Here is a 27,331-nt window from a genome sequence, read left to right on the forward strand (position 1 = left end):
AAAGCTTTGAATAGTAATGATTGTGGTGAAAATCCGCCGCTCGATGGTATCCGCCGCTCGGTGGTTGATTACGTTATGTGCACCGCCCCTCTTACGTGATAGACATCCGTACAGTAAAATGGGTATTGATTTCTGCTTCGTACTGTAGTCAATCTCGCATTGCGTCATCACCGCCCTGCGACTCGGTCGCCCATAAATTGAGGCCTCGCCCGACCCTCTCCAAACTCCCGGTTTTTTGGCTCGGCCAGTTTCAGCCCTCGTATAGATGATTAGATAGGTTTGATCTGTAGAAGACTTCGAGTTAGATCACGACCCCCTGGACGCTCCCTTGACTTGTGCTGACTTACCTTGAAATGAAGAGAGATAAGGGAGAAAATGAGGGCCTTCAGATCTTGCACCAGATAGTAGAACACCCGGAGACCTTCGGGATCTGACGATTCGGTCACATCCACCAACGAGCCGATTTTCGCGGTCTGCACAGTGTCAGAGTTAGGAGAAAATCACGGTATTCCAGGTCCGGACCAGCGACGCACCTCGAACGAGATATGTTCATTTCCAATTCGGATTTCCAGCTCCTGTCGTCCGTCCTTGTTCTTCTGAGGCCATTTGGAGTCATCCTCCCTGGAGTCACGTCAGCGTCCTCCCCTCTACTCGTTCAAGGTCTCGTAGATTCCATACTTTACGATCTCGCTGTCTTTGATGATGCGCTTGACCTCCTGGATCATCGCCGCACTCACGCACACTGTATTCCGATCATCAGAGGCCATCCATTGTGACGGGTCTTGTCGATCGCAGGTACTTACTCTCCTTGCGGATCAGAGAGTCATTGCGGTAGTTGGAGTTGTTCGCGTATCGGACCGCGGCACTACGGCCATCGCCTAGGGTACGGAAGTCGAACTCTGCGCAGGGAATTAGCAACTGCAGGCAAGAGAAAGGACAATGGCGCAGACCTACCCAGGAATTCATGTCCGAACCGCCCAGAGTGACCTGAGCTGCGGAACTGTCAGCAGCGGAGGAAACCTGGGCCTTGCACAGAATGATCTTACTAGTAGCGGAGATAGAACGGCTCGTTCTGATTCGACATGGTCAACAGTACCTAAGGGTGGTGGTAGGAAATGCGTCGAAGAGCAAGTCGAACAATACCGGCGACGGAGGTTTGCAGGGTTGGGCCGGGCGGGCTTAGTCATCCACACACTCCGGACAGCTTGCGCTCCGCCGCGCAAATGGCCAGGCTGGTTTGGTCCTCCAAGTCCCCCCGGATTGTTCTACATTTGCGCTGATGAATGAAAGGCCGGTGAGGGGAGTCGAATTGAATCAATCTAGTCACCTGTCCTCTGTATCCTCGACAAAGAGAGTCTCACTGGTTCGTTCTCCCCCGTCTCCTCGGCCCTCCTCCCCTGACTCGGCGGGCCAAACAGTTGTTGTATTGACCACATTTAGCCCTCCTTCCTCCTTATCCCACCCTTCTCCCCCGTCACGGCCGCTGCCCACCCCTGGTCACCATGGCCTCGTTCTTAGAAAATGCGTACAGTTTGATCCATTTGGACAACACTGCGGATCAGCCCACCCTGCAGGAGCTGAAATTGCAGCTGGAGAAGGGCACCGATGAGACGAAGTTGGACACAATGAGACAGATCATTACGATCATGCTCAATGGAGATCCCCTGTCTCAACTCCTGATGCACATCATTCGCTTTGTGATGCCGTCGCGGAGCAAGCCTCTCAAGAAACTGCTATATTTCTACTACGAAATCTGTCCCAAACTCGACGCGAATGGCAAGCTCAAGCAAGAGATGATCCTGGTGTGGTAAGTACCCATCTATTTTCCTGCTTGCTCCCCGCCGTTGCCTACTGGCTATCCAAATTGACCGTCTAATCCGTGTGCAGTAACGGCATCCGTAATGACCTTCAGCATCCCAACGAGTACGTTCGAGGCAACACACTTCGCTTCCTCTGCAAGCTCCGAGAACCGGAACTCATCGAACCCCTCCTTTCGTCCGCACGCTCGTGCTTGGAACACCGCCATGCCTACGTGAGAAAGAACGCTGTCTGGGCCGTCGCCTCGATCTTCCAACATTCGGAATCCCTTATCCCGGACGCCCCCGAACTCATCCAAACATTCCTCGACACCGAGACCGACGGCACCTGCAAGCGCAATGCATTTGCGGCTCTGATGTCTATCAGCCACCAGAAGGCCATGGAATACCTGGCTTCGACATTTGACAGTATTCCGAACACTGATGAACTCCTTCAGCTGGTTGAGCTTGAATTCATCCGCAAGGATGCGGTCCAGAACACGCAGAACAAGGTAGGTTTGGGCGGAGAGGACTTTGGTCGGCTGTATGGCCCGCTAACGGTCGACAGGCGAGATACTTGCGATTGATCTTCGATCTTCTTGATGCGTCGACGAGCACCGTCATTTACGAGGCTGCGACGTCCCTCACGGCACTCACCAGCAACCCCGTTGCTGTGAAGGCTGCGGCGGGCAAATTGATTGAACTTTGCATTCGGGAGGCCGACAACAATGTCAAGTTGATTGTTCTCGATCGGGTTGATCAACTACGAATTCGCAATGAGGGTGTTCTTGATGATCTCACCATGGAGATCCTGCGTGTTCTCTCGAGTCCGGATATCGACGTGCGACGCAAGGCCCTGAGCATTGCACTGGAAATGGTCACCAGCAAGAATGTAGAAGAGATCGTCATGCTCCTCAAGAAGGAACTTGCAAAGACGGTTGATGAGCAGTATGAAAAGGTAGGCATACCGCTATGCTTGGGTTATGGGCTCATGCTGACGACCGTTACAGAACAGCGAATATCGTCAAATCATTATCCAATCTATTCACACCTGCGCCATCAAGTTCTCGGAGATTGCTGCTAGCGTCGTCGACCTTCTCATGGATTTCATTGCGGACTTTAACAACAACTCGGCCGTCGACGTTATCTCTTTCGTCAAGGAGGTCGTGGAGAAATTCCCGGGGTTGCGAGCCTCTATCGTCGACCGCTTGGTGTCGACTTTGAGTGAGGTCCGTGCCGGCAAGGTCTACCGTGGAGTTCTGTGGGTCGTCGGAGAGTACTCCCTGGAGGAGAAGGATATTCGTGAGGCTTGGAAGCGTATCAGAGCCAGCCTGGGCGAAATCCCCATTCTGGCCTCGGAGCAGCGTCTGCTCGAAGAAGTTCCCGACGAGCATGTGTTCCAAGAACAGATCAACGGCCATGCTAAGTCATCGGCGCCCTCGGGATCGCGAAAGGTCCTGGCCGACGGTACTTATGCGACTGAGAATGCCCTGACTAGCCAGTCTGCGGCGGCCGCCAGGCTCGAGGCCGTCAAGGCTGCCCAAAAACCTCCTCTCCGTCAACTCATCCTGGACGGCGATTTCTACTTGGCTACGGTTCTCTCCTCCACACTGACCAAGCTGGTGATGCGCCACTCCGAGGTTTCTGAAGATGCCGCTCGCACTAACGCTCTGCGTGCGGAAGCGATGCTGATCATGATCTCGATCATCCGTGTTGGCCAGTCTCACTTCGTCAAGGCCCCCATCGACGAAGACTCCGTGGACCGTATCATGTGCTGCGTGCGCTCTCTCGCCGAATTCTCGCAGAAGAAGGATCTGGAGACCTCCTTCCTGGAAGACACGCGGAAAGCATTCCGTGCGATGGTCCAGGTTGAGGACAAGAAACGGGAGGCAAAGGAAGCCTCCGAAAAGGCCAAGAGCGCCGTTCAAATCGACGACGCCATCCCGATTCGCCAGTTCACCAAGAAGAACGAAGCTGAGGGTGCAGAGGAGATCGAGCTTGACCTCGCCAAGGCCACCGGCGGTGACTCGACAGTGGAAACTGCTGCTTCGAAACTGAGCCGGGTGGTGCAACTGACTGGCTTTTCGGATCCCGTCTACGCCGAAGCCTACGTTACCGTCCACCAGTTTGACATCGTACTTGATGTGCTTCTGGTCAACCAGACCCTGGAGACCCTGCAGAACCTGTCGGTCGAGTTCGCCACTCTCGGAGATCTGAAAGTCGTCGAGCGACCGGCTACGCACAACCTCGGACCCCGCGACTTCTTGAACGTGCAGGCTACGATCAAGGTGTCGTCGACGGATACCGGGGTGATATTCGGTAACATCGTGTATGACGGCGCCAGCTCGACGGAAACGCACGTTGTCATCCTGAACGACATTCATGCCGACATCATGGACTACATCCAGCCCGCCCACTGCACCGAGACCCAGTTCCGCACGATGTGGACCGAATTCGAGTGGGAGAACAAGGTGAACATCAACTCCAAGGCGAAGGATCTTCGCGAATTCCTCAAGCAGCTCATGGAGAGCACCAATATGGCCTGCTTGACACCGGACGCCTCGCTGAAGGGCGATTGCCGCTTCTTGAGTGCTAACCTATATGCCCAGAGTGTATTTGGTAAGTGCCGACTCCCCGTGTGGGCGCCTATACTTTGACTGGAACAAATTGCTAACCTGAGACAGGCGAGGACGCTTTGGCGAACCTGAGCATCGAGAAGGAGGGCGATGATGGGCCGATCACCGGTTTTGTGCGGATAAGAAGTCGGTCGCAGGGACTGGCGCTGAGCCTGGGATCCCTCAAGGGCCTCAAGGCTACGACCGCGTAAACCTCCTTCTCTTCCTGAATAGTGACTAACCTAAGTACCCCTATCATATTCTCTTACATTACTTATTCTACTTGATCCGCGACTGTTTCTGATGAATGAATTTGTTGACTATACGCTTTCATTTTTTTGTGTGTTATACTGGATGAGAAAAAGACTCTTTTTCAATTGAAGCCTTACAGTTTAATAGACCCTGTCTCTTCCGTTTTGTATTGTTTCTAGTCTAGATGTATTTCAATTCGATGAATGATGGACCTCTGCTTCTGTCCGCGGCTCAGCAACCCCACAGCTCCGCGGATCGCGGTGTCTCCGCTGTCGATCTAGTGTGGTCGCATCTTGAATGCAACGGTTGTCCGGGTGGAATAGACTTGAATGCTTGAAGAGAAGAAGTCGGCGATCATTCTTGTGAGGAGGCAAGAGTCGGTTTCAACGCGATGGTGGAGGATGCATGCGGAAGGCCCCGAGAATGGGCTGGGAATGGGCTGGGAATGCCGCCTGGTCCGGGGACGCTGTAGGCTTGTACTCCGTAGCACCTTAACTGCTCAAAGCTTTGACTCGGGGGTCTGGCAATAAATTATCAGCAATGGGTCGCCAAACTCCCAGACCCAATGTCGACCAATTTAGAGGCACAAAGACTGGGGAAAGTGGAACCGATTCCCATGCATCGAAGCGAACCAGAAATGCGCCTTAATTAATCTCGTGATGGCGTTCATAAGCCAATTCACAAAAATTAGTCTTCCGTCCGTCCTTCTCTCCCTCCTTTCCACGCTCCATCCTCTCCCCCCGTCATCCCTCTTCTTGATCATCCTCTCCTTGGGCTCCTGTTCGATTCTCTTTGTGCGGTGGCTGTACGATGCTCTCTGTCCCCTCGAGAACAACATGACCTCGCCCACCAATGACGCAGCGCGTCCGTCCTTCAACAATGCGGATCAGCCGGATTCCCAACACCAATTGCTGCAGCACGACTCGACTCTGACGGTAGCACAGTCCGTCTCCCTCACCTTGGGGAGCGACTCTCTTCTCGTCGCCGGTATGTTACCGTTAGCCAATGGCTGTCACCACGCTGGCAGGCTCCCCTTTCTAACCAAAACCGTTGCTTTTCTAGATGAGCGCTCCTCCACGCGTACTTCGAGTCGCGCATGCTGCGGTTTATTACCCAAGTCGTGTATGCTTGATTGATTTTTCTTTTTTAATCCATTCTTGTTTTCCTTGCGATGGATGTCCGCGCTGTCCGACAAGGTAATTCGGAATTGCTGACCCTTTCGTCCGCCACTCAGCAACCAAGGATACCCTTGCCATCTCGTTCTATAATATACTAGACGCCGACATCTCCCCGGCCGGCTTGACCATCACCTATGCGGAGCATGCAATCAAAGAGGACGTCTCCGTGACTGCGCTTCAGTACCCGATCGCCGAGGAGGAAAAGGCAAATGTCGAAGCCTGGATCGCCCGATTGCTGGACCTGGCATATGGAAATGCGCAACGATACAAGAGGCTCAAGGTTCTCGTCAATCCCTTCGGAGGCAAAGGAGGCGCCGTGAAATTGTATCAGAATCATGCGGCTTCCATCTTTGCCGCGGCCCGCTGCAAGGTGGATGTTCAGGAAACGACGCACTCGGGCCACGCCGGCGAGATCTCAGAGAATATCGACATTGATGCCTTCGATGCGATCGTCTGTTGTTCCGGTGATGGTCTTCCATACGAGGTCTTCAATGGTTTGGCAAAGAAGCCAAATGCCGGCGAGGCCCTGAACAAGGTGGCTGTTGCATTGATACCGTGTGGCTCGGGAAATGCAATGACCTGGAACCTCTGCGGAACGGGCAGCGTGTCTGTGGCGGCATTGGCCATCGTCAAGGGATTGCGAACACCGATGGACCTTACCTCAATCACACAAGGACATAATCGCATTCTGTCGTTCCTGTCGCAGTCTTTCGGCATCATCGCCGAGTGTGACCTGGGAACCGACAACATTCGATGGATGGGCGCTCATCGATTTACGTACGGCTTCCTTGTCCGGGTCGTGAAGAGCACCGTTTGGCCGTGCGATCTTGCCGTCAAAGTGGAAATCGATGACAAAAAGGCCATCAAGGACCACTACAACACATACGCGAATAGTGTCCCTCCACTCCGATCCCCTGAAGAGACTGCTGGACGGTCCGGGGGCCTTCCCGACCTGAAGTACGGCACTGTACAGGATGATCTCCCTGAAGATTGGGAGGTAATTCCGTCCGAGACGCTAGGCAACTTCTACGCAGGGAATATGGCTATCATGTCTAAAGACACTAACTTCTTCCCGGCCTCGTTGCCCAATGATGGATTGATGGACATTGTTACCATCGACGGAACCCTCGGAGTTGCCAAGTCCCTCAAAATGATGACGGCGATTCCTGAGGGGGACTTCTTCGATATGCCGGAAGTCAACGTCCGTAAGGCGACCGCGTATCGTCTCGTTCCTCGCGAAAAAGAAGGATATATCAGCGTGGATGGCGAGCGGATCCCCTTTGAGGCGTTCCAGGTTGAAATTCACAAAGGCTTAGGCACGGTCCTGTCAAAGTCGGGACACCTCTACGAGGCAGAGGGACCCAAGCCGTGATATGAAAAGGTATACCTATTCGGATCTTGCGACAGAGATAGAGTAGAAAGGGGAAACCGAGGCCCCGAATTTTTGGGTGTGTTTATATAGATAGCTACTGATGAGTCTTCGCACTCTTTGATACCCTCGCGCAAGCCTATTCCTATCAAGCACTGGCCTGTTTTGTATGTACAGTTGAATTGACGATTTTGTTATAAACACCATTGATGTTATGTCTTTGCATGTGTACAGTTTCACAGCCATGGCAAGCACAGTTCAGCCTTCATAATCATTGTCTATAAGATGCCATTCCGCGATAAAATGTATTTTTTGGGCTAGATATACAGCCGGTCCCCCGGACGCCTTGAGAAATCTCAATTAATCATCGAAGCCACCCCACTCGATCTCACTCTCCTCGTCATCATCGTCCTCCTGAACGGGGCGGGTCTTGAAGCCCCATTCCACCAACCGGTCATCATTCAGCGTCTCCGTCGCCCTCGTTCTCACCGGCTTGTACGGGCAATCCGTCCGCAACTTCTCAATAGGCCGCAGCAACAGGTCCATGGGGACATCTCCCTTGGGTTTCCTCTCCTTAGGCTCCTCCTCATCATCAGCCTCCTCGTCAAACTCCAACACCTTCTCCACCTCATCAATCCAGATATCCATAATATGATAACGCAACCCATCCGGACCATGCGGCATAGGCACGTAATCCTTCTTCTCGTCCGCAGCTGGCTGGTCCGGATCAAAGTTGATCGGACAGAGCGGGCCCTCCTCGATAATCGACAAGTAGGACTCAAGATCCGCCCATTTACCCTGTGCGCTGCCGTTCGCCGTGCCGTCCTCCTCCTCCTCTTCCTCTTCTTCATCCGCAGCCTGGGCCTTCTTCTTCCCCTTCGACCGCTTGTTCTTCTCCTTCTTGCCGCCGGCGTCCTGGCGCTTCCGCTTCTTGTTCGTCTCCTCGGTCTGCGTCTGCGTCTTAGCGCCCTTGACGAAGACCTCGAATGCGACGCCCACGTAGCATCGGATCAGGAAGAGGTATTTGTCGAGACGCAGGCGGTCCAGAGAGTGGAAGTCGCGACCGATGGTGATCCAGAAGGCGCGCAGGAAGCGATGCAGCGTGGTTCGCGGCAGGGTCGGGACGATTCCGTACGAGAGGTTCCGGGCAAGAGCTTGCTGTGTGAGAGGGCGGTCGGAGTGGTAGAAGCCTAAACATAGAAGAAGAGTGGTTAGTTAGTTGTATTTGTTCAAAGAATCCCGCACTCAAGCCTTGTCTGTCTGTCTTTCTCGGTCTTGTCGCGCCGGGGGGGAGGCTAGTACTAGTACTAGGTGATCTGGGGCTGATGAGACGAGGAGTAGACGTACAGAAGAATAGACCCTTCCATAGTTTCAAGAGGTCGAGGAGAGATAGGTCGGTTTTGGAGCGCAGGAAGAGAGTCAGGGACTCGGTGGCTTTGTCGCGAGTGCGTCGGTCTGTGATAGACAGGGACATTACATTGTCAGTTTATCGATTGTATGTAGGCGCTATCGTGCATGCAATAGGTGGGAGGGAAAACATACCGCTTGAGGCGAGCTCCCTGACAAAGGGAGTTTTTTGTAAATCCGCCATGATGTTTCGTAGAAACTAGCTATGCGTTTGGGTTTTTTTTTTTTTTTACCCGGTTTATAATTGGGCTGATACCAGTCGCAGGGCAGACCAGATAGGAAATTCGTGTGCGATAGTGTGTGATATCGCTGATATTATTTCATCCGGTTTTAAGATTTCCTACTGCGAATGTAGGTGTTGGCGTTTTCAATTTCAGAGATCCATGAAGTGCTATCGCGATTGCGGCCATAGTCTTTTTTTTTTTTGAAAGTTGTTTGCGCTGTTTGCTTTGCTTTTATGCCTGGGGCACCACTACTGCCGTTCTTGGTTAGACTTAGTTGGCCGAAAAGGTGCGAGTGGGGCATCACAGACAAGCTGAGTCAGCCAGGCACGTTTCCTTCAACAGATCCATCTTAACATGACGGATGATTCAATTAGGATATTTACTACTTACTCCCTTGGGGATGTTCTGGAAGAGTCTTTTTTTCAAAAATGAGGAGGCATTCACAGTAAGTGGATTGGTTTTGTGCGATGAATTTTCATGAAAGAATACCCATGTAGGTAGATATAAAAGATAAACAACAAGAGATAAACATGATTAACATGTCCTAGTATCCGGGATCCCCTGGGTTATGAGCCCAGTGCTCTTCCCCTAAGTTAACATGCTGGGAATCATTATAGAATGTTATATTGTTACATATAAAAAAATGTGTTCAGTATAGTTAGTTAAATAGATAGATCACCAGGGTACTCCGTAATGTCCACTATTGGTTGCCAAATCTATCATAAAGATCGGATGATAATATTTTTCCACTCTTTGTTTATACCTAGTTAAGTAGCAACCTACAGAGTAGGTCAGAATCTGCAGAAGGGGGGAGTACTCCCTGTGTTATGCATCAACAGTGTGTTGTGTCAACTCTCCATGGGTGGGTGCCCAGCTCTACTGCTGTTTTTTGGGGTTAATTTATATACTCAATTCACTAAAATAAAGTTTATTCACTCCTAGCATGTTAGCTCAGGGGAAGAGCGCCGGGCTCATAACCCGGAGGACCCACGATCGAAACGTGGACATGCTATTTTTTTGCATTTTGTTAACGAGGGTTAACTATTACTACTATACCTATGTACACCGGTACTGTTTGTCGCATATGCGCACCCAACCACCAATAACCTCAAGTTCCGCGGCCATCCATGCCAAGATTTGGTGTCTCATCGGGGCTAACGGGCTGACCCTGCCGTGGCGATCATGATGCAGACAGGCCCTTTCGATTCCATCTTGAATACGGAATACGGATGGAGCCAGCAGCGAGCACGGATTGGCCCGTGGTGGATGAATAGTAAGCGGATGTTTTTGCTCCCGAGGGCCCGTGCCGCAGCTTTCTCTCTGCCCTAAGGAAGTCCCCGTTCTCCGTCCTATGCTGTTCATAGTTCACAGATATCGGTTATCGGTACGATCAACCAGCGAAGAATGGTTTTGCATAACGATTTGCAGACGGGGTCGAGTTCCCGACTCCCCGATACTTCTCATTAGAGTGTCTTTAACGTTGTTGCTTCCGATGCCGAAGATCTAGAAACATTATGGACGGTTCTGCTTCTGTTCCGCATCCGGCAACATCCACATTCCTCCCATCCCTTTGTGGGATGTAACTTTCAGTCGGGCTGGAATCTGTCCCAGGCCAGCTGTCTCACTATCGATTCGGCTGGCTTGAAGCAAACCCGAGAGTTCAATCCCGTAGTTACACAAGGGAGATAGCCTGGCCGTCATGACATCACCACTCACGTATTAGGCGAATAGTATCCAGGGGCGCCCTGATGTTACTGATCGGGCTCCCTCGCTCTCGAATTTTTTTTAATCATCTCCTAATCTGCCTGTCATTTGTCGACGATCATCTCACATGATGTGGCGTGAGTAGGGCAGATGAAAAGCTAGATATTAACTAGCCATTGTCACGCCCTATTTCTGGCATTCTTTATTCTGGATTCGCCTTTTGCTTTTTCTTCGTGGCTGACACGCTCTCTTCCCCCCTCCCCTCCTTCTCCTGTGTTTACTCTGTCCCTTCCTCATCTTTCCGTGTCGGGGTTCATAGCGGGCTTTGGTGCCTCGGTTGATTGCCCACAATGGCTCAGGATGATGGGAACGATATCTCCTCCGGGTCTACCTCCAGCCATACCGCGCACGAGAATGACATCGTGGAAGAGCCTCCGGTTTCTCGACGACAGTCGCGAGTCGACCGCAATGGCAGTCAGGTCTTCGAGAATATGAGCCCGGAGGAAAGAGCAAATCTGACTCGCATCGCCTCGAATTTCCCAAAGCGCCGCGCAACTGATCTAGGCGCCGGTGGAACGACCCTCGAGCGGAAGGACACCATTGAAGAAATGGACGAGGACCATCCGGCGTTCGATCCTACCAGCGGACAATTTGACCAGCGAAAATGGGTCCGCAAGATACTGCGGCTCTTGGATCGGGAGGGCCTTTCGCGTCCGGCTTCCACCGGTGTTGCCTTTCAGAATCTCAACGTCTCCGGGTCTGGGTCTGCGTTGCAGTATCAGAGCAGTGTGAGCTCGATGCTGATGACCCCACTCCGTCCCCAGGAATACCTCAGTTTTGCTCGACGATCTCCTGAAAAGCATATCCTGCGCAACTTCGACGGTCTTCTTCAGAGTGGTGAGCTACTCATCGTCTTGGGTAGGCCGGGTAGCGGCTGCTCGACGTTGCTCAAGACCCTCTGTGGAGAATTACATGGGCTGAAGCTTCGAAAGAGCTCAGAAATTCAATACAATGGTATCTCGATGGAAAGGATGCATAAAGAGTTCAAGGGCGAAGTGCTGTACAACCAGGAAGTGGATAAGCATTTCCCGCATCTGACGGTTGGTCAAACGCTGGAATTTGCTGCTGCTGCGAGAACGCCCGAGGTTCGATTGAATGGCATTGGGCGACAGCAGTACGCCAAGTATATCTCGCAAGTTGTCATGACCATTTTCGGGCTGTCCCATACGTACAACACCAAGGGTATGTATACTGTTCTATTACGGGTGAAATTGGCAATTCTAACGTTGAATGCAGTTGGGGATGACTACATCAGAGGTGTCTCCGGAGGTGAACGCAAGCGAGTTAGGTCAGTACCGTACGCCATGCCCTCGACGTCGCTAATTAGCTAACTTGATTCAGTATTGCCGAGATGGCACGTAAGTTACTCGACCGTACGAAATGGCGGCTTTGAGCTGAGCTAACGACCACCAGTTTCTGGGGCGCCTCTCGCAGCGTGGGACAACAGTACTCGGGGTCTTGATTCCGCAAGTGCCCTGGAATTTGTCAAGGCCTTACGGGTTTCGTCTGATCTGGCTGGAACCTGTCACGCCGTTGCCATATACCAGGCCTCACAGGCTATCTACGATATCTTTGACAAAGCCATTGTTCTGTATGAAGGCCGCCAAATATTTTTCGGCCCCTGCGAAGAGGCAAGAGATTACTTCATCGAGATGGGCTGGGACTGCCCCCCACGTCAAACGACCGGTGATTTCTTGACGTCCGTGACCAACCCCCAGGAGCGTCAAGTACGTAAAGGGATGGAGAATCGGGTCCCTCGCACACCCGATGAATTCGAGAATTACTGGAAGAACAGCCCCCAATATGCTAGACTCTGCCAGGAAATCGAGCAGTATCATAGGGATTTTCCTCCCGGTGGAGAATCGGAGCAGGCATTTAGCCAGATGAAGAGACTGAGACAGGCGAAGCACGTCCGGCCTAAGAGTCCTTATGTCATTTCGGTCATCATGCAGATCAAGCTTTGCACAATGAGAGCTTATCAGAGGTGAGTTTCTCTACTATTATCTTGCTCATAAGTATAAAAACTAATGATGGTAGGATCTGGAACGACAAACCTTCTACACTTACAACGCTTATTGGACGAGTCTGTATGGCTCTTATCATTGGATCCATATACTATGGGTGAGCTCTCCCGAGAGAGTCGGTGGAACTTCATTCTAATATTTCTAGGACTCCGAATGCCACCGCTGGATTCCAAAGCAAGGGAGCAGCTCTTTTCTTTGCGGTTTTGTAAGTTTGCTTTTACATACAAGATTCCCGAGCAGTTTGAAAATTAGGCTAACCTACTGTTACAGGATGAACGCGCTCATCAGTATCACGGAAATCAACTCGCTCTATGATCAACGGCCTATTGTCGAGAAGCAGGCCTCGTATGCCTTTGTTCATCCTTTTGCGGAAGCACTCGGCGGAGTCGTCTCTGATATTCCGGTCAAATTTTCCGCGGCAGTCGTGTTCAACATCATATTCTATTTTCTGGCTGGATTGGTAGGTTCAAACCCGACGGAGGCGAAGTCGTGCCTGCCACTAACACTGTATTTTAGCGATATGAGCCATCCCAATTCTTCATATTCTTTCTGTTCACTTTCCTCAGCACGCTTGCCATGTCAGGGATCTTCCGAACACTGGCCGCAGCAACCAAAACGCTCGCACAAGCGATGTCCATCGCTGGTGTGATCGTCCTGGCTATAGTCATTTATACAGGTTTCGTGATACCCGTGCCACAAATGTCCTCCATTCCCTGGTTTAGCTGGATCCGATGGATCAATCCTGTCTTCTACACTTACGAGTCGATGATTGCGAATGAGTTCCACGGCCGACGCTTCACGTGCTCTCAGTTCGTGCCTGCATATCCCAACCTGAGTGGAAATTCTTTCATATGCTCCACCCGAGGCGCCGTGGCAGGCGAGAGAACCGTGTCTGGGGATGCCTATATCGGATCGCAATACACATACACCTACGCGCACGAATGGCGGAATCTCGGCATCCTCATTGGATTCTGGATATTCTTTACGGTGTTATACTTGGTCGCTACCGAGATCAACTCCGCAACTTCCTCGAAGGCCGAATTCTTAGTGTTTCGACGCGGCCATGTGCCAGCGTATCTGCGTCACGTCGACAAAGATCAAAGCGACAACGCGTCCGCGGTGGTCGGTCACCCCGAAAAAGGCGCCCAGGAAGAAGAGGATGCGTCTGCGATTCCGAAACAGCACAGCGTCTTCACATGGCGGAATGTCTGCTACGATATCCCTGTCAAGGGGGGTCAGCGACGTCTCCTGGATAATGTGTCGGGATGGGTGAAGCCTGGCACGCTCACGGCCTTGATGGGTGTCTCGGGAGCCGGCAAAACGACTCTTCTCGACGTCTTGGCTAAGCGTGTTTCGATCGGCGTCGTGACTGGCGATATGCTGGTGGATGGAAAAGCCTTGGATAGTAGTTTCCAGAGAAAAACGGGCTACGTGCAGCAGCAGGACCTCCATCTTCCTACTACCACTGTTAGAGAGGCGCTGCGCTTCAGTGCAGTCCTGCGTCAGCCGAAGTCGGTCTCTAAGAGCGAAAAGTACAAGTACGTCGAGGAAGTCATAGAAATGCTCGGTATGCAAGATTTTGCGAGTGCCATCGTCGGAACGCCAGGTGAAGGGTTGAATGTCGAACAGAGAAAGCTGCTGACCATTGGAGTCGAACTGGCCGCAAAGCCTGCGCTGTTGATTTTCCTCGATGAGCCGACAAGTGGTCTGGATTCTCAAAGCTCATGGTCGATTGTTGCTTTTTTACGAAAACTAGCAGACCATGGTCAGGCGGTGTTGTCGACAATTCATCAGCCCAGCGCGCTGTTGTTCCAGCAGTTTGATCGCCTGCTTTTCCTGGCTAAGGGTGGTAGGACCGTCTATTTTGGCAATATCGGAGACCAGTCCCGCACCTTGCTTGACTATTTTGAAGGCAATGGGGCGAGAGAGTGTGGTGAATCAGAGAATGTAGGTCCTTTCACTCCCCTTTGGATAAGCTGGTTCATACTGACGTGAAATAAGCCGGCTGAGTATATGCTCGAGATCATCGGGGCTGGTGCATCTGGCAAGGCAAGCAAAGATTGGGCGCTTGTCTGGAAGGAAAGCCAACAAGCCAGGGACGTGGCCAGTGAAGTCGACCGAATCCATCGAGATCGCGCGTCCGCATCCAGCGAGGAGACCGATACCACTACCGAGCAGGACCAACATGCGGAATATGCCATGCCGTTCGCCTCGCAGCTGTGGTATGTCACTTATCGTGTCTTTCAGCAATACTGGCGCGAGCCCTCCTACGTCTATGCCAAACTCGTCCTGGCCACTGCATCGTCGCTGTTCATTGGTTTTACGTTTTTCAAGCCCGATAGCTCCCAGCAGGGGTTTCAGGACATTCTTTTCAGTGCGTTCATGATGACTTCCATTTTCTCGACGTTGGTACAACAGTAAGTCTTACCGATCCCTCCTGTGTCTTGTTCAATTCCAGCTCATAACGTATATCAGGATCATGCCCAAATTCGTGGTCCAACGATCTCTCTACGAGGTTCGAGAAAGACCCTCCAAGGCGTACTCATGGGCCGCGTTCCTGATCGCCAACGTGCTCGTCGAGATCCCATACCAAGTCCTCGCTGCAATTGTCGCCTACGCATCATACTACTACCCCGTCTATGGCGCCAACCAAGCGTCGCATCGCCAAGGCCTCATGCTTCTCCTGATCATCCAGTTCTACATCTTCACCTCGACGTTCGCATCGTTCATCATTTCCGCGCTCCCCGATGCCGAGACCGGCGGCACCATCGCCACCCTTCTGTTCATGATGACCCTCGTCTTCAACGGCGTAATGCAGCCCCCGAACGCCCTCCCCGGCTTCTGGATCTTCATGTACCGCGTCTCGCCCCTCACGTACCTGATTGCCGGCATCACGGGGACCGGGCTCCACGGACGAGCGATCGAGTGCGCCCGCGAGGAACTCAGCGTCTTCGATCCCCCCAGCGGCCAAACTTGCGGTCAGTACCTGGCCGCCTACCTACAGGCCGCGCCGGGCCAACTGTACAATCCAAACGCGACGCAGGGTTGCGAGTACTGTCAGCTCCGCAACGCGGACCAGTATCTGGCCAGTTCCAATATCTGTACGTCTATTCCCCTCTCCAGGATATCATATTCATCCATCAAACCAGTATAACCACACAAACGAACCAACCCGCTAACATTACCAACCTCTAGACTACAGCGAACGCTGGCGTAACTTCGGTATCGGATGGGCATACATCGGCTTCAACATTCTCGGCACCGTCCTGCTGTACTACATGTTCCGCGTCAAGCACTACAACCCAACCTCCTTAGTCCGGGGGGTCGTGCGCGGCGCTAAATTGATCTGTCGGGTATTCAAGCGACGATCGGGCGAGACGCCTAAGGGCAGAGAGGCGGAGAATGGTCGGTTGGTGTGAGTGAGTTGTTCTGTTCATATTGGTGGGAATTGCGGGAGATATATTTTCACTATATCTCCGGCCCGGGCTTGATGCGGGTAACTAGCATTAAAGAGCAGCATTGGATGTTGAGATTCGAGACTTGGTCTCACTCGCTTAAATATTTTGTTGTCTTCGTTGTTTGATATATCGTTATACTTTCATTCAGATAGTATCTAGGATACTTTGTTTGTGTTATATTTTTTAGATTGTTTCTAATTGACTGGACCTTTTTGTTGATATCACTTCCCATAGTACTACGGGATAGATCTGTAGGCAGGGTCATGGAACAATTCAAGAAACCAAAATTCCATCAGCGAATCAGAATCCAATCTGACCAGTTGCCCGGCATCATTGGTCTAGTGGTAGAATTCGTCGTTGCCATCGACGAGGCCCGTGTTCGATTCACGGATGATGCATTCTTTTTTGCTCCTGGTTTTTATTGCTTTAAATAGTGGATCGTCTACCACCCTTTTTAGGTGATTTCTCTCCGCTAACCATACATATGGAGTAGCAGGGTAGATACCGCGGAATAACTAGATCGAGGACTCTCGTTAAGAAATCTGACATTCATAATCAATTGGTTACACGGCATGCATATGCGTGAACAAGCACTAGCAAAGTACCTAAGTTACTACCTAGGTAATAAAACAAACAGAAATAAACAACTTTCAAAGAACCTCCGGTTAAAATCCATGATTCAAAAAGTGAGAAGATATCGGTCAACACATGCACAGAACGAGGCATGACATAACATAAGCACCAGCTGGATATGAGCGAGAAAAAACCAGGAGGGGAGTGACGGATGAAGAAGTACGGAGTAAGTAGCACCGCCAAGTAATGGGAATAGGATAGCGAGATAGATAAATAGATAACAACGGGATTGCAACACGCGTTCAGCAGCAATAGAAAGTACATACATACAAAAAGTAGTGAGAATATGAAAGGGAAAAAGGCAAAAAAACATGGGTATTATGCGCAGAAGATAACGCCGGGAATCATCGAGATCGATCATCATTAAATAGTTAGTCGTTGGGTACTCCGTGTTGGAGACAGTTGAGAGGGTGGTACTGGATTTCAAGTGGTCAATCGCGTTGTGACGTATGCAGGGGCATGCCTGGATGGAAACGACCAGTCACTGTAGAGGGTTGTCCAAGTCCAAATGAAGAATTGAAAATAGGACAAGGGCCGAATATCCTACACACAAGGAGCAGGCAACCAGGCAACCAGTCCCAGAATCACTGTCGGATCGTGACCAATGCGTTGACCACATGGCCTGGCGTCCATCCTTGCTCGACCAGGGTGGAATTCTCCTTAAGCATCTTGCCCAGATATGCGATGCGAACACGGTGACTCCTGGGAATCTATACGGTGTTTCCAAATGTTACACGTCAGCTTGCCGCAACACAATTCAATCAAACCATTACGTAGACGGGGTGACGTACCCTAGCTTCTTGCTGCACCTTCCGGGCAATAAAGCCTACATTCTGTGCATTCCCGACGGCCACGATTACGTCGGGTCCACCCCTGTCGCTGAGTCGTGCTTTGACACAGATCAGATCTCGCTCCCGGGTTTTGCCCTTTTCGTCCCTGCGCCGTTCCAGCTCCTCCGTGATCAGTTCGTCGCCCGAGGCCTCGTCCGCTGACAGTTTGCCGTCTTCGGTGTCGAAGTCGTCATCCTCGTCGCCCTCGACCTCGCCGTCGGACCTCGCTCGCACCATGTTTTCCGGATCGCTGACGATGCACTGAGGCAGCCGATAAAACACCCCTTGCTCGTCGTAGCAGCCCTGGCAGGGATCGCCCGTGGGCACCGTTATCCCAGCGGCGTCGATGATGCTCTGGGCCGTCGCAAGGTCGTTGGCGCGCATCAAGGCCAGTGCCGCCGATAAAGCAGCCCAGACCTCCGGACGCCCCGTTACTCTCGTCTCGAAGAAATCATTGCGCTCCCGGTCCAACGTCGCCCGACTCCATAGCCGACGCTTACTGTACCAAACATGGCGGCGAATCGGGGCGTTGAAATGCTCGCTCAGCGCATACTGGCTCGTCGAGCGTCGGTGAGCGATGGTAGAAGCGGCCAGAATGTTTGAATTTGGGGTTGGATCGGTAGGATGAGGAGTTGAGTCTGGCTGACGCTCGTCCGCGACTACACGCGAGGCACGTTGCGAGTCGGTCTCGTCACGACGAGGCGAGGAGAAGCAGCAACCCTGCAGGCGCAAATTCTAGAATCAGACATAATGTACAGCGAAAGCGAAGCCATAGAGAGGATTCCATCCAAGAAGGCCCATTGGCGACAAGTAGAAGGGCGCTGGGTTCTGCATGCGGGATGCAGGCCACGGATGACGTACGGCACAATCGCGATGATCGCTTGAAGTACGAGACAAAGAAAACGAGAGACACTCACCATTTTGACAGGATCGACGATCGACGAGACTCCATCAGCCAGATAAACACGATCGGTTCTTTGGACCCCCACAGCAGTAAGAGAGGAAAATGGAAAATGAAGAAGGGGTGGGAGGGGAGAGGGTGCGATCGATAGATGGTTCCGTCTACAGCGGAGGTCGTATGACTGAAAGTGGAGCCAAGCAAGTATGTAAGTATAGCAGGGTTAAAAGTATCGGGCAGCTGGCATGACGCCGCCAGAGATGGGAGAGAAGCAATTGCGACCGACGAGAGTAGAGAACACGGAGGGACGAGAAGAAGAAGAAAGTAGACGATGATGAGGAGAGGAGAGAGGGAGAGGAAAAGGAAGAGAGGAAAGGTGAGGGGAAGGTTAACTAGGTACAGCATGCTTTAATAATGGGCAAGGAACCCGAACTTTAAGGCCGCCCACCAGAAAACCACGCGCGGCCTCCACTTCCGACTTGTCCTGGATCGGGACGATTCAAATAGTACGGCTTTCATCGCAGCTTCATCTACCTAGTACCTACACACTAGACCGCTGGTTGTCGCCCAATCCCAGCTGCACACCGTCTTCTGCTCTCCAGATCGATGCATGCCGTGTAACCCCAACCAAACGCCCAGGGAAGATCCGATTGAAGTTACAGAAGCCGTTGAATTCTATTTTGACTCGGTGAATATTGACTTATGTTTTCGTACCCCCCTCCACTTCCAAAGGCAAAGGTGTGCGCAATGCAATCAATCCTCTTCATCCTCGTCGTCACTGCCAAAAATCGCCTTGAAGACCGCCTCTCCAGGCCGCTCCGCCTCCAGTGCTTCGTTGCGCTCCGGTTCCATCACCACTGGTTGGCGTTTCTCGGCCTCTGCAGGTGCGCCTGCGCCCGAGCTGCTAGACCCGCCAGCCTCCAGCATGAGTTGGCTCATCACATCCTGCGAGACTAATTCTTTGGGGCGAGAATCGGTCTGGTACCCAGCCGACTCGAAGCGTCCGCCCGACGTGGGTTCCGCTCGTCCCGACTGTGTAGCCGGGTCAAGTTGCACATGGTCCGGAGGTTTCACGTTGAACCGCTTGCACAAGAGACGTGAGGGGTAAAACGAAACGGTACTTCGAGTCATCGGTCCAAACATCCCAATCTTCGCGGCCGCTACGGCTGGGTCCTCAGGCTTCTCGGCCGGTTTGCTGAGAGGCGAGTCGGTAGCAGAAGGATCGGACTCATCCGGAGACCCCTTCGGCCCCGACGAAGCGGACGTGAACCGCGAGGCCATCAAGCCGGACATGGGTTTGAAGACCTCCGCTGCGCGTGAAAACTCGTGGAGCTCCGCAACCCATTCGTCTGTAGTCGAGCCAGGTACGCGCTCGGGCAGCGTATCTCGAAGCTCGGCTCGCACTTCAAGGAACGTGCGATATCGCGAGCGTTTGTCCTGGTCATCGGAGTAAGGCATCCAACCACTCGCCGCTCTGGTCAAGGCTTGCACGGCGATCTGCTTCTCCAGTTTGGGGACAAGATCCCACATGTCCTTGCTTTTCTGGGCATTGGACGGTTCAAATCCCTTGGGGGCCTTCTCGCCCAAGGCTGGCGGTAGGTCAGTTTTCCCCGTAAGCTTCATGATTCTCTCCCGGGCCTCGGGAGTCATCCAATCGAAGATAGATTTCCCGGGCAGCTGGGCCTCGCCGAGGAGCGCAGCTCTGGATACGGGATCGAGTGAGGATGCTTTGGCCGCCTCTGCCGTGGAAACGTAGTTGGCATTATTCTTTTCCGTCGACGGGGTTTTGCTCGATTTCCAGTCTTTGGGGACTTCGGGAGGCGCGTATTTCTTTTCCTGGGACGAGATGGTGAGACCCGAGATGCCGTCCGCAAGGAGAAATCCGTCCAGGGGCAAACGCCCGTCGTGGCATTTTCTAAACCCGGCGGAGCTTTTTGCAGCAATCGTCTTCTTCGATATGAAGACCGGCTTGTTGTTGAACAGAGGGTTTGAGGACGCTATCGACGGTTTGCCAACATCGGTCGAACTCTTCTTCTTCTTTTTCTTGTCGCCTCCGATAGTTCGGTTGTAAGAGATCTGCGGCCCTAGTGAGTACGGATCCTCGTCGTCCGACCCCGTATCGTTCAATACGCCCACGCCAAAAGCCCCCCGTCGAGGTTCTTTGGCCTTCGGCGGCTTGGATTTGCCCGGGCCTATTAGCCGTCGACCAAAGAACTGATCCTCGTCCTCCGATGCCTCGCCCCCGTCCTTGCGGGACTCCAAGCGAGATTCACCTTCGAACCCGAGTCCTTTGTGATCTGCCTTATGTATAAAAGCGACCATCGGCGGATTTTCGGGGGCGAAAAGGTAGGTCTTGTCGGCCTTGGGGCCCTTCGAACCCACCTCTTCTCCAAGATCGGCCTTCCGTCGCACTTTGGGACCGACTCCTTGGCCCTCTCTCCAGCCCATCTTCTTCAGCAGCTTAACTCCCATCGTTTCACCGCTAGTTTTGAGCAGATCCATTAACCCTCCTCGACGGGTGGCATCTGCTTCCGTAGAACCAAACCCGGCGAAGTCGTTCGAGGTCTCAAGATTCCGCGCTTCCTCCGCCTCCCGAATGTCATCTTCGTCCATGAAATCCTCCGGCCGCTGCTGCTGAGCGGGCTTCGCTCGGTTCTGGCGAGACGAGACAAATGCCGTCGGGGCCCATCCCTCTTTGGATCCGACGGTGTTGAAGTACCTGAGATAGAAAAAACAGAGGCCATATTTTAGCGAGCTGTCCAAGGCGATCGACGGATCGTGAGCTCACCCGGCACTGAAACCACCGGTGAAGGCGCCGTGGAGGCGTTTCCTTCCCCGGTCATCGGTCACCTCCTGTTTCCAGATCGGCTCGTAGGAGCCATCGTCGCGGACGCGATCATCCAGCGGGGGAAGAGGAGTTCCGAAGAAGGCGTAAGGGGACTGATGCGCTTGTAAATCGGCCTCGAAGGCCGCGCGAGCTCGTTTGCCGGCCATTGCGGGGAGAAACGAAGCGAGGCTACAGCGTAGTCATAATACTTATTTCCTGATTGCGAATCTAGGCGATGACGTATCGTGAGTAGATGCAAGGATGATGAGTACGCGGGGGAAAGAAGAGGCCTACTCGGGTAGATTAGATGATTATCGTTGTGAGCGATAGGTCACTGAACGGATCACAGGCCAGACCGAGACCGTGTGGTGGTTGTCGCAAAGAGGAGAGTTGCAGGAGTGATGCCTCGGTCGCCTTGCCGATGCGACGGGATCAATGGGAGGACTAGGGCACCGCCACGAGTGGCTGACTGAGATTACAGTAGAAGTAAATAACTTCATGATACCAAAGTTGAGACGGGTAGTCATCAATTGGGTCTCGTGGCGCAATGGTAGCGCGCTAGCTTCCGGTGCTAGCGGTTGTGCGTTCGAGTCGCACCGGGATCGTCTTTCTTTCTTTTTTTTTTCTCTGTGCCGAACGCAGGTGACGTTTTTGCTTTTGTTGGTGGCTGGCGGTACAGAAAAAGGAGTTAAGTTACTGGTTGTGTACAGTATATGGACCTTGTGGGCATGACCTCACTGTAGGTATTAATCAACATTCGAGAATCATCATAAAAGCCTCCTGTCAAATAAGGTTGACCACGAACAGGAATTAAGAGTGCTATATTAAGAACATCAGGTCTGACGTAACGGTGGTCGAGCTCAGGAGGCAGCGATCGGCTCGTGGTGTTTGATCAATAAGATTAAGATTGGCACGATGGCCTCTACCGGCTCATTCTTTGCGATCCATCTCCGGCCAGGAATGTCTTGCACCGGGGAATGATGATATTAAATATTATGATTCAGTTTGGATTGTGCTCCTATTCTTGGGAGGAGAGGAGACGCTATTCTTCCGATTATTGAGGATATCAACCATCTCCAGTGTGAATGATAATAACAAACATAATAAATATAATCCAAAAATGTACAGCTGAGTAGGGATGCCTTCCTAGTTCCGATACGAGTCAACCAGCCTCCTCTGCTTGCGGCCCCTGTGCCGTCTCTTTCGTTTCTTTCATTATCAACCAACTTCTGCTTCCTCTTCCTCTTCCTCTTCCTCTCCCTCTCCTTCTCCTTCTCCTTCTCCTCTTTCTTTCCTTCTTTCCTCCTTTCTCCCCCCACTTCCCCTCTAACACAATCCTCTTGTTTTTGGTACATGGGGGGCATCGCAATCTACCAGGCCGACGGTTGTCAGCAAACGCCAGTTTCCCCGCCTCCCCGACCGACCGTCCGTTAAACCATCGCTCGCTCGCTCTCCCTCCCTCTCTTTCTCCACGCGAACCAAGAAACCCATCGTCCTCCTGTCTCGGGCCAGACTTCCTCCTTCCCCCGGCTGTGAGTGAAGTGGTTGGAGATTCTTTGTTTCACTTTAATTTTTTTTTTTTTTTTCTTTCTCCTCTCTCCTTCCTTCTCTGATCGTTATGTCCACCGCTGCTCCGTCCAGTGCGTCGCCGTCGGTCGTCCGCAGCCAGTCCACTTCCTCCCGACCTCCCTCCTATCGTCCTGTGCAATCCGATACTCCTCACCGAACTCGAAGCGTCGCTGTCCGGCCTGCGACTGCTAACCAGTCGCCCTCGCAACAACCCCATCCTCCGTTGCAAAATTACTATTCCCACTCTCACTCTAAATCGCATTCTCATGATCGACGTCCTCCCTCGAATCAAGCGCTGTTTGACAACTTAGCCCGTCGGGATTACGAGGCTTCTAGAGCTGCCCAACCGCCTCCCGCCCGTCGGAGTAGCTCCAAGGAACGCTCCCAGGAACGGTCAACCACCGCCTACCGTCCCGATTCCTCTTCAAATAAACATCATCGCAACCTGTCCGTCCAAGGCAGTCAGCGAAATAGTTTCGATATGGCTGCCGCAGCGCCCGTTGCCGCGGACACAGCTGCGGTCCCGCCACAGCCTGTTCCGGGGTCGCGACTGCACCCGATGAATCCGGTGCCGTCGAAACGTCGCACAACGATCACGACGCCGTCCGGCCAGTGGACGCTGGGCAAGACTTTGGGTGCAGGCAGTATGGGCAAGGTCAAAGTAGGGAAGAACATGGAAACTGGAGAACAGGTGAGTTATTTTTTTAATTTTTTAATTTTTTTTATTTAGTTTTTGTCTTTCGTAAGTCGATAGCTAATAATGTGTTCCTTCTAGGTGGCTGTCAAGATCGTCCCCAGGCAATCGACGGAGGAACATCGCAGCTCTCGCGAGGCGGAGAGAGCGGATCGTTCAAAGGAAATCCGGACAGCCCGCGAGGCCGCCATCGTCAGTCTCGTCAATCACCCGTATATCTGTGGCATGCGAGACGTGGTCCGGACCCACTATCACTGGTACATGCTGTTTGAACTCGTCAACGGCGGTCAGATGCTCGATTATATCATTTCCCATGGGAAATTAAAAGAGAAGCAGGCTCGAAAGTTTGCCCGGCAGATTGCAAGTGCGCTGGACTACTGTCACCGTAACAGCATTGTGCACCGTGACTTGAAGATCGAGAATATCCTCATCAGCAAAACCGGCGACATCAAGATCATTGACTTCGGTCTCAGCAACCTGTTCTCTCCGCGGAGCCTCCTCAAGACCTTCTGCGGCAGTCTTTATTTCGCCGCCCCCGAATTGCTTCAGGCACGGCAGTACACGGGCCCAGAGGTGGATGTTTGGAGTTTTGGAATTGTTCTCTACGTCCTAGTGTGCGGGAAGGTGCCCTTTGATGATCAAAGTATGCCCAAGCTGCATGCCAAGATCAAACAAGGCGTGTTTGAATACCCCCCGGGGCTTACCGCAGGTACGTATCTGATTTCCACTAGCAGACCAATAGACATGTCCCATGATACTGATTGAATCATTGTGCTGCAGAATGCCGCCACATCATTTCGCGCATGTTGGTCACTGATCCCAAGCAGCGCGCAAGCTTGGCGGAAATCATGAACCACCCGTGGATGAATAAAGGTTTCAACGGCGTGCCGGATAACAACCTCCCCCACCGCGAGCCGTTGCAATTGCCATTGGACCCGGAGGTTATCGACAAGATGACGGGATTTGATTTTGGTCCCGCGGACTATATTACCGCGCAGCTCACCAAGATCGTCGAGTCGGAGGACTACCAGCATGCCGTGAAGGTGAATATTCGCGACCACCCACCCCCGAGCCACGGCGAGAAAAAACGCGGCATGTTCGACTTCTACAAACGGCGCAATTCGGCCAGCAGGGATACCTTGTCCGCGCCGTCTGCCGAAGCGGTCCAATTGGGATCGGACCCTTTGAATGCGTACAGCCCATTACTGTCGATCTACTACCTAGTGAAAGAGAAGCTGGACAGAGAAAGAGCCGAGTCCAATCCCGGGGCGCTCGGCGTGCCGCAGGCGGCCGGAGATGCCATGCTTCAGATGCCCGATCTACCCGCTCCAGAGGCGGCTCACACCAACCAATACCAGGTCCCGGGAGAAAAGGACGTCGGAAGGCGGACTCGTCCTCGCGCAAGGACTCATGGAGACGACGATATGGCCGATGGGATCAAGAATCTTCATTTGGCTCCCCCTGGACAGGCGTCGCCTGCTCCCCCGACGTCGCAACCCGAAACCCCGGTCAAGAAGGAGAGCACCGCTGCAGGCATATTGAGGCGCTTCAGCACCCGCAAGGTGAAGGAGCGCGGTCGCGAGCCCGAACGCGGAAGAATGGCCAGTCCCCATGCGCCATCATTGAGCGTACAGCCGCCTGCCGACTCGGCTTCGCCCTTGTCTAGAGGGTTCAGCATGAGGAAAACTCGACGGGCCGATCCTTCTCCTACGGCCATCCCGCCGGCCAGTGGTAGTCAGCCGCAGCAAGATCTCCTCGCTCCCGGATCGACAGAGCCGGCCTCACGATCTAACAAATTCCTCGAGAGATCAACCAGCGTCAACTCGGCCGACTACCGTCGCCGAATCGGACGAAGGAATGACTCTGATACGATCGGACAACCACCTCCGAGCAGCGGGTCGGACCACAATGCGAACGTACCCAAGGACCAGACACCTTCCAAGGAATCGAGGTCAGCTAGCCGTACGCATGCCTCCCGAACCATGTCGCTTGGCCATGCCCGCCGGGAAAGTATCCAAGCACGACGCGCGCGACGAGATGCTGCCCGGGAAGCCAATGTCCCCGAGGAGACCGATGCGGATCTCTCTGGGGCAGGGACGGCACTGGAGAGCGCGAACGAGGGCGAAGATTTGTCCAAGCCGGTGTACCTTAAGGGTCTATTTAGCGTGTCCACGACCAGCAGCAAGCCTCTACCCGTCATCCGCGCGGACATTATCCGTGTGCTCAAGCAACTCTCTGTGGACTACGTTGAGATCAAGGGTGGGTTCAGCTGCCGGCACGCGCCAAGTATTGATTTGGAAAAGGTGACGGATGCGGCACCGCCCAGCCCTGACCGACAGGGCCCTGTTTCGAACCATCGGCGACGAATTAGTTTCGGAGGTCTTTTGAACCACGATGAAGTCAAGGAGGAGAACCGCCACACTCCCAGAACACCGCGTCGGACCCGGGCTCCGCCGGACCGTAGCTTCGTTTCCAACTCGGATGCGTCTGAAGATTACGTGGGTCCTCGGGACAACAACGTCGCTGTAGGAGAACGTGTGGTGGGAGAGACCACGACTCGTGTTCAGAGCGACACCGGAGAGAATCTGGTTCTCCGATTTGAAATCCTCATCGTCAAGGTTCCTCTGTTTTCACTCCACGGTATTCAGTTCAAGAAGGTTGCAGGAGGCATGTGGCAGTACCGCGAGATGGCCAAGAAAATCCTGGACGCCTTGAGACTGTAATTGTTTCTTCTTGGTTTTTGTTATGCTTTTTTGGTTTTGTTTTCAAAAGACGATAAGAGGTCTTTGTCCTTCTACCCCTATGAATGATATGGACGGCCTATATCATGAAGCATTTGCACGAGCATCATGTTTCCTTTTTATTTTTCATCTGTTCCAGCCCTTCAATAGCCTTTCTCCCCCATTGCATGTCACCGACCCCTTGCCCCCACCAAATCAATCTATCCACTGCGTTACCCTCATCATTCCACACCGCTATGAATTCAGATTCGTCAAATTTCGGTTTGCATTCATATTTGAGCTGGCTCAATTCCACCGCAACTGGTTTGTCATGGTGTATATTAGACCTGAGAAAAGAAAAGGGCGCATCATGTCTTCGATCAGTTCTGTTATTTACTCCCCCGTTTTGTTCGATACGGCTATTCAATAGGTGCGCTTTTTCTTTTTTCTGTATATCTCAGTTTACAGTTCGTTATATTTTCTTCTTCCTCCTCCTTCAGGCCCTTGATAATATAATTTTGTCGCTGCATTAGTTGAGTCGCTGCAGTTTATGCGCTTGGTCCGTTTTTAATTGTTGTTTGATATGATTTCAAGGTGTGATGTTAATATGTAGCGAGTCTTGAGCTTTGGGTTAGTATTGATTGGTAAGATAGAACATTGGAGGAGGGATGCCAGATGAATATTACAGTAGATTTTGGGAGTACTTACTATAACTAGAAATAGTAGTCCTCGATCTTTAACACAGGCTTTACAGTACAAGCACCACTAGCAGATACTGACTGGTTTCTGATAGGCCATTAGGTTGTTTGAAGCCTCAGCACAGTGTCACAGCTTAGAATCCTGATTGCCGGACCACAAAACACAAATTGGCCTCGTGGTCCTTGAACCGTTATATGGATTACCTTTGCTGGTGCTGTACATACCCTGTGGCCTCGGGGCCGAGCGATGCATTGCAGTTTACGCGCACCTCCAAGTAGTTCCAAAAAAAAAAAAAAAAGGGGAGGGGTTATTATTATTATTTAATCAAGTTTATTGTCCATACCGAGCCCCTAGGGCTATGACAGACCGTGTGT

General features: G+C 52.4%; 8 protein-coding genes across 8 annotated transcripts; 4 read left to right on the plus strand and 4 right to left on the minus strand.

The window, feature by feature from the left end:
• On the minus strand, positions 1 to 1,084 carry KD926_001814 (mago nashi family protein; the record flags this gene model as incomplete). The annotated part of the gene is made up of 6 exons (XM_053093744.1): positions 348 to 473; positions 534 to 621; positions 679 to 742; positions 804 to 899; positions 955 to 992; positions 1,047 to 1,084. Coding segments are annotated over 6 exons (450 nt in total), but the record flags the coding sequence as incomplete, so codon positions are not given.
• A 418-nt stretch (positions 1,085 to 1,502) lies between these two features.
• KD926_001815 (coatomer subunit beta) lies at positions 1,503 to 4,623 on the plus strand (the record flags this gene model as incomplete). Its single annotated transcript, XM_053093745.1, has 5 exons — positions 1,503 to 1,807; positions 1,888 to 2,308; positions 2,365 to 2,754; positions 2,807 to 4,415; positions 4,481 to 4,623. 5 exons carry the CDS (start codon positions 1,503 to 1,505, stop codon positions 4,621 to 4,623), a joined length of 2,868 nt encoding a protein of 955 aa, XP_052951393.1.
• Positions 4,624 to 5,499: 876 nt separating this feature from the next.
• On the plus strand, positions 5,500 to 7,213 carry KD926_001816 (putative sphingosine kinase (SphK); the record flags this gene model as incomplete). The annotated part of the gene is made up of 2 exons (XM_053093746.1): positions 5,500 to 5,650; positions 5,898 to 7,213. 2 exons carry the CDS (start codon positions 5,500 to 5,502, stop codon positions 7,211 to 7,213), a joined length of 1,467 nt encoding a protein of 488 aa, XP_052951394.1.
• Positions 7,214 to 7,570: 357 nt separating this feature from the next.
• On the minus strand, positions 7,571 to 8,801 carry KD926_001817 (ribosomal RNA processing 1 family protein; the record flags this gene model as incomplete). Its single annotated transcript, XM_053093747.1, has 3 exons — positions 7,571 to 8,400; positions 8,558 to 8,665; positions 8,753 to 8,801. 3 exons carry the CDS (start codon positions 8,799 to 8,801, stop codon positions 7,571 to 7,573), a joined length of 987 nt encoding a protein of 328 aa, XP_052951395.1.
• A 2,094-nt stretch (positions 8,802 to 10,895) lies between these two features.
• KD926_001818 (ATP-binding cassette transporter) lies at positions 10,896 to 16,048 on the plus strand (the record flags this gene model as incomplete). Its single annotated transcript, XM_053093748.1, has 11 exons — positions 10,896 to 11,787; positions 11,842 to 11,893; positions 11,947 to 11,963; positions 12,019 to 12,589; positions 12,643 to 12,726; positions 12,775 to 12,834; positions 12,900 to 13,089; positions 13,146 to 14,576; positions 14,631 to 15,046; positions 15,105 to 15,730; positions 15,825 to 16,048. 11 exons carry the CDS (start codon positions 10,896 to 10,898, stop codon positions 16,046 to 16,048), a joined length of 4,563 nt encoding a protein of 1,520 aa, XP_052951396.1.
• A 1,256-nt stretch (positions 16,049 to 17,304) lies between these two features.
• On the minus strand, positions 17,305 to 18,470 carry KD926_001819 (putative ubiquitin domain protein; the record flags this gene model as incomplete). Its single annotated transcript, XM_053093749.1, has 3 exons — positions 17,305 to 17,430; positions 17,512 to 18,285; positions 18,468 to 18,470. 3 exons carry the CDS (start codon positions 18,468 to 18,470, stop codon positions 17,305 to 17,307), a joined length of 903 nt encoding a protein of 300 aa, XP_052951397.1.
• Positions 18,471 to 19,201: 731 nt separating this feature from the next.
• KD926_001820 (putative G-patch domain protein) lies at positions 19,202 to 21,442 on the minus strand (the record flags this gene model as incomplete). The annotated part of the gene is made up of 2 exons (XM_053093750.1): positions 19,202 to 21,167; positions 21,237 to 21,442. 2 exons carry the CDS (start codon positions 21,440 to 21,442, stop codon positions 19,202 to 19,204), a joined length of 2,172 nt encoding a protein of 723 aa, XP_052951398.1.
• Positions 21,443 to 22,893: 1,451 nt separating this feature from the next.
• On the plus strand, positions 22,894 to 26,261 carry kin1 (putative serine/threonine protein kinase Kin1; the record flags this gene model as incomplete). Its single annotated transcript, XM_053093751.1, has 3 exons — positions 22,894 to 23,535; positions 23,620 to 24,247; positions 24,319 to 26,261. 3 exons carry the CDS (start codon positions 22,894 to 22,896, stop codon positions 26,259 to 26,261), a joined length of 3,213 nt encoding a protein of 1,070 aa, XP_052951399.1.
• Positions 26,262 to 27,331: the final 1,070 nt, after the last annotated feature.

Source organism: Aspergillus affinis, assembly GCF_023601865.1.
Source record: "Aspergillus affinis strain CMG 70 chromosome Unknown NODE_138_length_87845_cov_86_099250, whole genome shotgun sequence".
Classification (NCBI taxonomy): domain Eukaryota; kingdom Fungi; phylum Ascomycota; class Eurotiomycetes; order Eurotiales; family Aspergillaceae; genus Aspergillus; species Aspergillus affinis.